The sequence below is a fragment of the Lathamus discolor genome, chromosome 8 (assembly GCF_037157495.1).
Source record: "Lathamus discolor isolate bLatDis1 chromosome 8, bLatDis1.hap1, whole genome shotgun sequence".
Lineage (NCBI taxonomy): Eukaryota > Metazoa > Chordata > Aves > Psittaciformes > Psittacidae > Lathamus > Lathamus discolor.
This window is the reverse complement of record NC_088891.1, coordinates 4,882,007-4,894,697: the sequence shown is the minus strand read 5'-3', so window position 1 is coordinate 4,894,697 and position 12,691 is coordinate 4,882,007. Positions and strand designations below refer to the sequence as shown.

The window sequence follows — 12,691 nt, the reverse complement described above, 5'->3', positions numbered from 1 at the left end:
TCAAAATTAACCAGCAGAGCCAGGGCATTACCAGGTGCTGTAGGGAGATGTTCTCCTGGTTCCTTCACCTTCCAGATAAGACTGTAATTATGGCTGTTAACAGCTTTGTGGATGCTCTCAAGTGAGACCTTTCTTTATGTATTCTTTACTCTTACAGGCTAACTTGTGTATTAATTAAGTTCTTCAGGCAGCTCTTTCTTATACAGTCGTGAATTAAGTAGCAAGTAAGTAAAATAAAAATACAACCGAGCATGTCAATGTATCCTTTCCTCTTTCACACATACACCTACACACAACTACGCCATCACACACACACACACACACACACACACAGAAAGAGAGTAGCTGAGTGTTCATCTCCTGTTTGTTCTTCCAGCTTGTCACAGACTAAAATAGTGATGTGGTAGTTACCACCTTTCCTGCTATAACTTTACTGCCTTGGTCAGTTAAAATGCCTCATGCACAAGAAACTATTCTCAGGGTGGTGGATGAGAAAACCAACCCCTAATAACTACAAGTTCTGGTCTTTGAATCCTGCTGAAAAAAAAGTCTTTTCAAGAGCAAACAATCACCTGAAACAAGTACCACCTGATTGTGACCAAACGTTCCTATTAACTGTGTCCTCTACAGGCTAATTGTTCAAGTTGTTCAAGCCTCCCAACTCTTAATAATTCTCTATAATGTTTTGTTTCATAAGCAATTGTCCATGTTTATTAATTTCTGTATTTACCTCATTTGCACTTGCAACGAATAAACAGGAGGCAACATCTGAATGGTCGCATAAAACCAGGAGAGAATCAATTACTTTTATACAGGATCTGATTCATACAGGAGAAAAGGGAGGGATGGGATTTTGTTGTTTGGTTTGGTCTTGGGGTTTTTTTCCCCTCTTTATCATACTTCCAAAATCAGCTGCAAGAAATTGCATACACATAAGCAAATCCAGCAAATAAGCAAATATCCAGTAAGCACCTCCAAGCATGTTCTGCTGACTACAAAACTAACCTGACACTTGCTAATGTAAAAAACTGGAAATGAGGAAAAGATTTATGCAAAACTAGGTCGTCAAACTGCACTGGTTTAATTAAACTATAAAATAAGATTGCACGATCTTAAGGGCCTTTCCAACCCTAACCATTCTATCATTTTATATACCACAATTCCCAACTGTAATGTAAGGTTTACAGTGTCTACAGAAACTCTTTCAAAAAGCACAAAAGGACACCAATATCCAAAAATTCTTTAAATCCTCAAACAACTGCTTTCTTTAGTTACATAATTCTTCACTATAACAGGGAACCTGTGATTGAAAGTCCAAACAAAGCCTATGAGTTCACCCCATCTGTAATGACATTACTTTTCCTCACGTTATTACTGATTAACACCGAGATGTGCATATTAACTCATAGCAAACAAAAGGTGTTCAAAAGGCCTACCTGGCTCTCGGCAAGGAAAAGTTCTTCACAGAAGTAACTGAGCCTGTGTTTCACAGGGCAGTGTATCACAGAGGCACACAGGGATTCGGAGGAATCTCTTGTCAGTTATTTAAAAGCCAAGGCTCTGAGTCTGGAAGCCATTTTTGCTAATTTTACTAATTGCCTGAGTCAGTCGGGGAACAGCAGGCTGGTGTTTTCCAGAGCTCCAGAGGGATGGAGGAATGCAGGAAGATGCAGCTGGCAGGTGACTCGGGCCGGGAAATGACTCCTTTGCTACCGGAGATCATTCACCACACACACCTTCATGAGCATGCACTACAGCCAGCTCAGGCAATCGCAAAACATGGCACTCCCTACAGCAAAACTGATTTTAGTACCTGTACAGCATAAGCAAAGCTTTTTAGGTTGCAGCATGGGTTAGGTTGGCTTTTGGCTGGACCTGGGGCTTCTCGAGCTGCCTGTACCCCCCTAGTGACATGGGTGCATTCCTCACTCCTCTTATAGATGCTGGGGGTTTCCCTAAGCTTGTACTCATAAAAATAACGGCGAACTCTGCACGAATTCCAGGGGAGAAATCTTTCCAAGTATTACCCATGGAGGATCGGTATGGGCAGGCTTACGCCATGCTGCTCGGGCCTAGCAGGGGTCAGCGCTGCATATCCATCAGCTCCCTGATCCCAAGAATAGAATCATAGAATAGTTAGGGTTGGAAAGGACCTCAAGATCATCTAGTTCCAACCCCCCTGCCATGGGCAGGGACACCTCTCACTAAGCCATCCAACACAAGGCTTCATCCAACCTGGCCTTGAACACCACCAGGGATGGAGCACTCACAACCTCCCTGGGCAACCCATTCCAGTGCCTCACCACCCTAACAGGAAAGAATTTCCTCCTTAGATCCAATCTAAACTTCCCCTGTTTAAGTTTGAACCCGTTACCCCTTGTCCTGTCACTGCAGTCCCTGACAAAGAGTCCCTCCCCAGCATCCCTATAGGCCCCCTTCAGGTACTGGAAGGCTGCTATGAGGTCCCCACGCAGCCTTCTCTTCTCCAGGCTGAACAGCCCCAACTTCCTCAGCCTGTCTTCATACGGGAGGTGCTCCAGTCCCCTGATCATCCTCGTGGCCTCCTCTGGACTTGGTCCAGCAGTTCCATGTCCTTTTTATGTTGAGGACACCAGAACTGCACACAATGCTCCAGGTGAGGTCTCACAAGAGCAGAGTAGAGGGGCAGGATCACATCTTTCGACCTGCTGGTCACGCTCCTTTTGATGCAGCCCAGGATACGGTTGGCTTTCTGGGCTGCGAGCGCACACTGCAGCCGGCTCATGTTCATTTTCTCATCGACCAAAGGGTTGTAGGAACAACCTCCTGACCAGGCTGGGTTACAAAGTGCATAAAAACTCAGTACCGGTGCGACAGCGGGGTCCGGGTGATCCAGGACAGGCCGCACCCCCACAGCCCGCTCGCCGCTGGGGCGCTCCTGAAGCAACGCCGGGCAAACGGGGGGAAGAGAGGCGGCACCGCGCCGCTTGGCCCTCTTTAAAGCCCTCAGCCGGCGAGGAGAGGCTGAGAACGGATCCAACGAGTGCAGCAGCGCCTCGACCCCCCTCAGCCGCCATGACAGGGGCCGAGGCACGGCACGAACGCACCTCCCCTCAGCCAGCGCCCCGCCCCTTCCCCGCCTGTTTATCCACAGGCTGTGCACGTGGAGGCCGTGCCGCGCCATTGGCCCTCTCCCCAGGTAGCTGCGGCCGCCCCGCCAATCGAGGCTCTGTCCACGCGCGGCTGTCCGCACCCGATTGGCTCCGCCGCGGTGATCACGCAGCGTGACGCACACGGAGTGTGAGCCCGCCGTGGAACCAATGAGAAGGGGGGCCAGGGGTAGCCCGCGGCGAATTGTCGGGCGAGGAGCTGGGGAGTGGCCAATGAGGAGCGAGCCGGGGCGGGACTTTCCGCTGCGGGCGCTGGCGGAGACGGGCGGGCTTTAAAGCAATCGTCGAGGGCGGCCGCAGGCTTCCCCCGAGCCGGGGAGCGATGGCGGCGGCCGGGCCAGGCCAGGGCCCCGGGGCCGGCGGGGCGGTGAAGACGCTGGCCCTGGTGCTGGAGGACGAGGCCCGGCGGGGCAGCGGCGGCGGCTACTGCAGCGGGGACACGGTGTCCGGGCAGGTGCTGCTGGAGCTGGCGGGCCCGCTGCCGCTCCGCGGGCTGCGCCTGGAGGCCGCGGGCCGGGCTCGCGTCGCTTGGAGCGAGAGCTCAGGCGCCGTCCCCGGGGCGGGAACCTGGGGGGTGGCGGTGAGGGCGCCGGGCCCGGGGCCGCGGCGGGAGGCGGAGGTGCGGTACCTGGACATCCGGCAGAGCCTCCTGCGGGACCCACCCGAAGGTGAGGGGGGCGCGGGTCGGGCCCTGTGGGGATGCTCTCGCCCGGCCGCCGCAGCGGGGGTGGGACCTCCCTTACGGAGGAAGGCGGCAGGGCCGGGTCGGGGGGACGGGAGGGCTCGGCCGCTTTACCGGAGCGGGGGCGTGCTCGGGGGTTGAAACGCGCTGCGTTGAGAACCTGGCACCGGGCCTGGTGCTGAGGAACGGTGGGAGGCCCAGGCAGTGCCCGGCCACCGGGACGGGGTTCCCGCACCGCAGCCTTCACGTGTAGAGCCAGGGCTCACCCCAGCTTTGTGCAAACGGCTGGGAAATGCGGAACGGGGCTGGAACCAGAGCTGCAGGTCGGGGTTTCCTCGCTCTGTTGGGTTTACTGCCGCGGTTTGCCCTTTTACAAATGGCATCGGGCACCTTTGTGCTCGCTGTGCTCTGTCAGCACCGTCAGGGAAGGTACCTGTGGGAGCCCCTCGAAGCCTTCGGCCTCCCTGTGCACTGGCTTAGGAAAGCAGAGGCTCTCTGTTGATGAGTCTCCGGCTGGCAGAGCTGTCACTTAGACACTGCAGTACTACGACAGCAATGAAGAATCATGGGGAAATGGTGCTTCATTCTGTAAGGGTGAAATGCAGCTCAAGTTTCATCTGTGGGAAAAGTAAATGTAGGCCTTTAAAACTAGGGAAGCAGTAGAATATATTAAGACTTACGTATATTAATAGTATTTCATAATACTGACCTCAAATTGCAGCTTTTTAGCACAAAAATTTAGTTCAATTGTTAATTTCAAAAGTAGATTAATGGCCCGCCTGCTGGAAAAGAAAAGAAACTTACTTTATGCTTTCCAGAAGCCATTTTGGATTAGAAATTGGCAGAAGTCCTGAACTGAAACTCAAGGTCTCCATGTTTCCTTGATTTTTCCATTGAGATTGCATCCCAGCATAAATAAAGCATGGGCTCCAATCCAGAACCCACTGGGATCAATTAAAACTTCTCCTAGTCCCTCGCATCTGGGTGTTTTTATACATAAATAATTTATAGTAGGGTCTGCTTTGTTCTGCTATTTATGGAATAACTAAAACATACCACTCGTTTTTATCCTACAGGTGAGGAAAGCTTAGTTCTTCTCGATGGAAGACATGAATTTCCGTTCAGCTTTCAACTCCCTCAAGAGTAAGTTAAACAATCCACTCTGGAGGGGTTGTGCTGGATGCTGCTTGTTGTGGAAAACTAACTGAATGTCACTGGACTTGTGGCTTTCTTTAATATCACACTGATAGATCGGCTTTATATGTCTGTCTTAATCAGCCACCACACTGACAAGTCACGTTTGCTTCAGTCTCCCTAAGGCCCTGAAAGCACAAGATGTAAACTGGTAAACATTTATGTACACAGGAGGTGTTGGTGCTTGGAACTGAATGATAAACTGACAGTTCTGTTTTTGTGCCTGCTCTTTTCAGACCTCTGGTGACCTCTTTTACTGGGAAGTATGGCAGTATTGAGTACTATGTGAAAGCAATACTGGAGAGGCCTGCAGCACCTGACCAGAGCGTGCAGGCAGAGCTTCAGGTCATCAGCCATATCGACGTCAGCTCACCAGCTTTATTGGTAAGAGGGTCCCCTCCACTCCTCCTCCCCCCTCCAAAGCCAGCTGCAAAAAAATCCCTTCCAAGAAGCATTCACATCCAGCCATAACCATTTCCATGTTATTCTGGAGTGTCATTTTCTGACTTCTGAAAGCATATAAGCTCCCTAAGCTTTTCTCTATAAATAGATGATCTTAGGTTGTGTGAATAGCAAACAGAGTGGGTTTTTTTTAATACCATTGATTACATCCCTGCTGGCAGAGATGCTCTTGCCAAAAAGTTATGCAGGCTTCAGATGCATAAATAAGGCTTAATAATAATAATGCACAAACATAAAGTAGTTACTCTTACCAGAGCAACTACATTCACAGGGCTGCAGTGTCCTAAACTCTACAATAATAGTAGGTTGAGGAACAGTAATTACAGAAGAGTATTAATCATGCCCAGCCTGTCATTTATGCTCTGGCCATTATGTTACGTATCCTTCCATTTTGCATGTCGTTTTCTAACATTAAGTGTGTGCATGCAGCTGCTTTAGAGATGTTTTCAGTTATTTTCTTATGACAGATTTGGCCACATTATAGCTTCGAGTTTCTAATAATCACTAGAAATACTGTAGAGTAATAAGAAAGATCAGGCATTAAGTAATGAGAAAATAGGCAAGATGGAAGCTAATGAGCTGGATTCTTTTATCTCAACCCATATTATGAAAATAATATAAAATTATACCTTGCACTTTCATGATAGCAACTGGATCTAAATGGTTATTCATTTAAATATGAATGAGTAATTTCTATTTTATTTAAAATGCTAAGATAATTTTAACATTTCATCATGATGTGAGTGTAGCTAAGAGATGTTTTGAGCAGGGTCTTTTTTTCCTCTTTATATGCTTACATTTGAATCTTTAGAGAGAACTTGGAGAACTATTTTGGCTGTGACATCTGCAAGCAAATACAGTCTTTATATTCAACACTGTATGTTAGGAGTGTGAAGACAGCACATCCAGATACAGTGAGGGTAGAGTAGACTACTGGTTACTGCACAGGAGAGGGCTGTGGGGCATATAAAGTAGGCAGTGCCTGTCTTAATGAAGGCTACCACCAAAAGAAGTGCAAAGCATGACACATTCTTTTTGGACTTCATAATTCTATTGACTGGGCACCAGTGCCAGTAAATAATTTTAAGTAGCTTGAATGCTACTTTGGACCCTGACATGTGCACTTATTTTTAATTAGAATAAACTTATATAAAGTGTAAATGTCATATAATGTGAGAGTCTGCCAGGGATAATTAAGCTGGTTTTTGTCATGAGCCTAAATTTTTGGGGGGGTTATGTGGCTTGCAAGTTATGAAGATGCATCACCTTAACCTGGTGTGTCTGCATTTATCCTTTATTCTGAAGGATACAAAGGTAAAAACAATTCACCTGCTTAACTATTAGTTGCTTGCAGCTGAAGTTAATTCTGCATTCTTCTGCACTGAGGAACAAGGGCATAAATACTGCAGTACTCTATTAGCCCTTTAAAAAGTCACACCTGTAGAACTGGCTAAGTCAAGGTTTCTGAAGCCAGATTACGTTCCATTGCTCTCTGTTACATAGTTGGTGGGGTCTAAATGCAGAATGGGATTCTAAAACAGCCATATATTCAGATAGCCAAACCCTGGTTCCACTTTCTGGTGGCAAAACTCCAGTGCATTGAGTAATACAGCAGGTCAAATGCAGTGGATTTTAGGGCTAGACTGCAATGACTGAGATGCATAACTGCAACTGATTGGTAGCTTCATGCCCTAAAATGAAAAATACTCTATATTTTATAGACACCTGTTCTAAGAAGTCAGGAGAAGATGGTTGGCTGTTGGTTTTTCACTTCTGGCCCAGTGTCTCTCAGTGCCAAAATTGAGAGGAAGGGATACTGTAATGGTAAGAGTAGTTATTATATCTCATAGGGGTTTTTAATCTCTGAAAGCCAACACTATAGCTAAAATAATAGTTCTGTTTAGTAGGTAGTAAACTGAGATCTATGTGAACTTGCTTTAAAAATCATCTTGCCTTTCCCCTTACTCCCCCTTTGAGAATATAATTTGAAAGGAAGTCCTGTTAGTAATGTTACAGAAAAGCCATGTACATTTGAGTGTAAAGAACAACAAAATGCTTTAATTTGGGATAAAATACTTAACTGGGGACATAATCAGGTGTTTATGTCCTGTTTGTGTAGGTTTACACTTCTGTAAGAATGAGCTTAAGCAGCTTCTTTGTGATCTTGGTAACATGAGCTACACTGAGGAAATAAAGCATTCTGAAGTTCAGTTAGTACTGTGTAAGAGGAAGATTGGCATGTAATTTTGCAATAAAGCTTTTATAGCTGCTTCATATTATGCTTAATGTTTCAAAATTAATCATTGTTTATATATAAAATGTAGTAGGTGGCTGTAGTTCTGCCTGGATACCACTCTGCAGCAAAAAAAATAAGCCTAGCTTGAGGAAACTAACAAGTATTGTTCTCATAACATTGCAGATGATGTACGTGCTGCATAACATGCTTTGATACTCCCAGAGGAAAGTTGGTAAATACAAATTATTCACTGAACTTTCTCTGTCTTGAAGGGGAAGCCATTCCAATCTATGCAGAAATCGAGAACTGTTCCTCTCGTTTGATTGTTCCAAAAGCTGCCATTTTCCAAACACAAACTTACCTGGCCAGTGGGAAGACAAAAACCTTCCGTCAGATGGTTGCCAATGTCCGAGGAAACCACATTGCCTCTGGGAGTACAGATACCTGGAATGGGAAAACTCTGAAAATCCCACCTGTATCCCCCTCTATACTTGACTGCTGTATTATTAGAGTAGAATATTCATTAGCTGTAAGTATGGCTTTTTATTACAAATATGCATATTCTTGACTATTGAGTTGGGGGCAGAAGAATTTACTGAGCTACTATTAAGAATTTGAATTTAGGAATAACAATAAATAGCAATAAATATCATATACCATATAAGTGAGGGACTGAAGATCAAGAAGAGATTCTGAAATGGAAAGATAGGGATAATGGGTAAAGTGGAAGAATCTTTCTGAGAAAGAAGCAGCTTAGTTTAAGACCTACAGAGGTTATTAGAGGAAAGTAGTTCAAGCTGAGTGGGTTCCTCTAGTGATTTGATTCAGAAGTGGGAGGATAGAACTGAAAGTCAAGAACATAATTATTTTTGTCAACCTTTCTTGTGGTTTTTTTTTTTTTTTTTTAATGCTACCTAGAGACAAGGTACAGAAAGAAGGAAATTGCTGGAAAATAAGGAAAGCTGCCAGAGTATCAGCTAAACATAGCCGAGATGAGAAAACCCTGATTTCTAAGCAGTCTGCAGCATAGGAGAGTAGGGCAGCTTCTAGGAGCAGCAATTCAATGGGGTCTCACGATGTTTTTCTTCTTTCATTTGGGGGTTGTCACATAGGTGTATATCCATATTCCTGGTGCTAAGAAATTGATGATTGAAATGCCTCTGGTGATTGGCACTATTCCATGTATTGGATTTTCAAGCAGAAACTCCAGCATTACCAGCCAGTTTAGTATGGATATGAGCTGGCTGGCATTGACCATGCCAGAACACCCTGAAGGTAACACCTATTGAAATCTTTGTAATACAGCACAGCACTGTCTATGTGGAAGGGTAGCAATGCAGTTTAAGGACACTACTAGGGATGTAGGCTATTAAACTATGACTCAGGGGAAGTGAGGCACATAAATCTAAGTCAAGATCCAGAAGGATGGGTGAAGATCTAACTCCAGCCTTTTTGAAGTCTCTCTTTACCCCTGTCTTTCAGCTGAGTCTTGGAGTAACTAACTTCTGATAGCGGGAATTCTATGTTGGAGGTAGACGCCTTAAAAGTTAATCATTGCTGAATATATCATGATAGAACACAGGTTTTGTTGCTGGAGTAGCTTGAAGAGCATCTGTAGTATTCCTGCTGAATCACCTAAGCTTATTAAAAACATAATTCTAGTTGGAGTATTTATGAGTATAGTGCACTTCATACAATTTGATAATAGTAGAATATTTAATACAGTTTTCATGGTCTAGGATGCTGTAATCTGTTGTATCACTGTGAGTGAATAGTCTGAAATCTGACAGTAGCATCTCTTGTGTTTCAGCACCACCAAATTATGCTGATGTAGTGTCTGAGGAAGAGTTCTCCAGACATGTTCCTGCTTATCCACCACCAATAGACTGTGAGGAACAATTGTGTTGTCCTGTCTTTGCTTACATACAAGAGTTCCGGTTTCAGCCTCCACCTCTTTATTCTGAGGTAAAAAAATAAACAGCAGGTGCTGTTTTATTGTCAGATGGCAAAAAAAGCCAACCCTGCATAAAGAAATGCAAATGTTACAGGCAGTAATTGTGGCCTTTCTTCTCCCTGTAGATTGATCCACATCCAACTGATGTAGAAGAAATTCAGCCCGTTTCATTCATGCTCTGAAGAGGATTTGTAATGAGTACTGTTGTGATGAATGTCTTAAATCTTTTTGCTGCTTAAGCTGATAGTGCAGCTAAAAAGGAAACAGTTTTCTTTTCCAAAACTTAAGTTTATCTGCAAGAAAGGCAAAGGGCAATGGAGAAGGGAGGTATGAGCATGTCTGGTGATGGAAGAGAATCTGCTGGATTAGTCTGCACAAAGGATATTGTGGGAGCAGCTCTGCTTGGGATATTCGAGGAGTACCTGAAAATACTGAAAGCTTTCTGAAGAGTGGATATACATAAAGTATGAGGAGGAGATGCAAGGATCTTCTGAAGAGAGAATGTTTTGTTTGGAACACTTTGGAAGAATTTACATCATTATGTTGTGAACTTCCTTAGAAGAACTTGCGTTGTGGGACAGAATGTGGGTGAGAAAACATTTCCAAAAGAATCCAGTGTTCAAGGGGCTTCAGTTGTGCACTGTCTGCATCCAAGAAAGGAACACTACTAAATCATGGAGTGAAGTCTTCGCTCTGGCTTAACTTTGTATTTCATGAGAACCTGGCCTTCTAACAACTGCCAAGTGGTACTATTTCATCATTCATAATGATCCTAAAGACATCATGGATGACAGAATAGCTATACGCAATATTATGAAGGCAGCCGTGTATTGAATGAAAGACAAAAGTATGCAAAAGAAAACGGAACTTCAATAAGAGCTTATGCACTATGCTTTCTTTCAAGGGATTTCTTAAGGGAATTATTCTAGCCTCTTCTACTGTGAGTTCTTTTTCTGCATCTTAAGCCTATGGATAGCATGACGAGGGGAAGCATGGCAAGGGAGAAGCCTTTCGCCAAAAGCAGGTATATTTAGCAAAATGGACAATACTTATTTATTCAGAAGCCTTTATAAGCCTACCTCTGTTTTGGATATTTACTTATGGTCAGATTTGAGACCAAAACAAGTCTTGTTACAGCTCCAGTATACTTCAAGGTTCTCAACAGGACCCTAAATGGTTTCTGTGGTTAGTGACTGAGATAGGAGGCGTAGGGAGAGGTGTAAATATACCCAGAATAGACATAGCTTATAACTGAAGTGAAAGCAGACATCAGGGGAACAAAATCCTCTGGGAATGGCACAAAGCTTTTCATTCCTCCTGCATTTTTGTCTAGAGATCCATTGTCAGGGGCTGCACTGGTCCTTTGCTATCCATACTGGGTTTTGTTAGTGTGTTTCCTTGTTTGTTTTTGCTGTTTTATTTTGTTTTGGTGCAATATTTTAATGTTTTCTTCCTCAGGTCATTTAGAACAGTGAGAGTTTGTTGCTGCTAAGGGTGAAGGCACAGCATTTTACCAAGCCCTTCTGCTGCCTTCATTTAAAGTAGAATGTTTGCTTCCTGCCAGGCATCAACTGGGATAAGTTAAGGCACCATCAAGAGATCACTTAAAGGACTAGAAACACAGCATTCCTGATCCACGAGTTTACAGTCAAGTGTTGAAATTACAGGGGATTTTGAACTACTCAAACTATTCCATGTGTCTTACACAAAGGTTTGGGGTCAAAACCCGGTACTTCATGTGGTGAAACATTGTACTTTCTGGTAACTACAAGAATAGTAACTGAGTTTCCTTAGCTTCACCAATAACTGCAGTTTAAACAAGTTTAAATGTTTTTTCTATTAAATTTAGCTTCATTTCAAAAGCAGGGATTTTCTACAGGCACACACAGATACATACATTGGGTCTTTTAGTATGACTTCATACACTGTCTGATTCCCAGCAGTTAACCTCAAGTCACTTTTGCACCAGTGTAAAAGACACGCTGAGATGCATGTTTCCAAACTCAAACTGCAGTTATTGTTTTCATGTGCAACTTCAGGTATTGTCCTCTACAGCAGATGCAGCTTTAACCAAAATGGGAGTACACGTGTTAGAAAGGTCACTCTAAAGATCAGTATTTACCTTAAGTCTCAAGATCAGATCTCATGCCTTTGAGTTCATGATGGTGTGCCCATACAATCAGTGCAGGATTCCCACTAGCATCACCTGGAAAGGGAACAAGTGTATTCTCCTTATACAGATACCATTATAGTTATTTGGGAAGTAATGTGGCTGTGTATTAACTTGCATGTTAATAATTCCAAATACTAGCTTAAAGAACATTAGGTGCTTCTTTGGACTGTATCACCTGATAGGTGGTGTGTGCTACCTGGGATAAACATGGTCAAGCAAACGAGCATGAAGGGTAAAGATGTGCTTTCCCCCTTTTCCCCTTAAAATCTTTGAATTGTTTTGTATTATTTGCAGATAAACTGTGGCCTTAGATTGTTTGCTGCAAAAAAATAAAGACAACTAGAATGTGTTTCTTAGGAAGCACACATTGCCCTTCAAAGGAGGGGTGACAAGAAGATTAAGTTCTGCTCTCTGACACTTGGCTTAGTGCAGAAATTGATCCTTAAAATAATTACTGTTTGCACAATAAGTTCAATATGCAGGGGCTTTGTTTTGATAACTGTGAAACAGTTTAAAAGAGACAAAATGAAAAAAATAAGAAAAACAAAAGCTGTTTAACCTACAGGAACATGATTGTATTTTGTACTAATGACTGAGCCCTATGGGCTCTTTGTTAATAAAAGTGTCAAACCTGCCTTGTGCTGTTCATCTCTGGTCCCATATCTCTGGGATAAATGGCTGCAGTGTCAAGAAATACCTGTCTTCTACCAACTGAGCTCATTCCTTCCTGATCTGGGAGCTTTGCCTTCCTCTGTCACTGCTTTAGGTTCTTGAACTATCCATAACCAAGAATTGAAACAGATCTATCAAACCTGTCCTTCCACTTACAGTTCCTGTGTAC

The 12,691-nt window shown here is 44.0% G+C and overlaps 1 protein-coding gene and 1 long non-coding RNA gene across 8 annotated transcripts in view; one reads left to right on the top strand and one right to left on the bottom strand.

Moving 5' to 3' along the window:
- LOC136018622 (uncharacterized) overlaps positions 1-8,451 on the bottom strand; it is a 54,829-nt gene extending 46,378 nt beyond the window's left edge. For 2 of the 7 annotated variants that reach the window (XR_010614501.1, XR_010614507.1), the window contains exons 1-3: positions 8,085-8,451; positions 4,541-4,613; positions 4,265-4,448 (exon numbers count right to left, since the gene is read on the bottom strand). This is a non-coding gene — a long non-coding RNA (uncharacterized LOC136018622). Of the gene's footprint in view, positions 1-2,845; positions 3,069-4,264; positions 4,449-4,540; positions 4,614-8,084 lie in introns of those variants that run through there. The other 5 variants (XR_010614502.1, XR_010614506.1, XR_010614503.1 and 2 more) reach the window with 4 other exon arrangements.
- Positions 3,439-12,485, top strand: ARRDC4 (arrestin domain containing 4). The gene is made up of 8 exons (XM_065688028.1): positions 3,439-3,817; positions 4,908-4,974; positions 5,262-5,409; positions 7,209-7,311; positions 7,996-8,252; positions 8,836-8,998; positions 9,534-9,688; positions 9,803-12,485. Exons 1-8 carry the CDS (start codon positions 3,472-3,474, stop codon positions 9,857-9,859), a joined length of 1,296 nt encoding a protein of 431 aa, XP_065544100.1. The 5' UTR covers positions 3,439-3,471; the 3' UTR covers positions 9,860-12,485.
- The last annotated feature ends 206 nt before the right edge of the window (positions 12,486-12,691 follow it).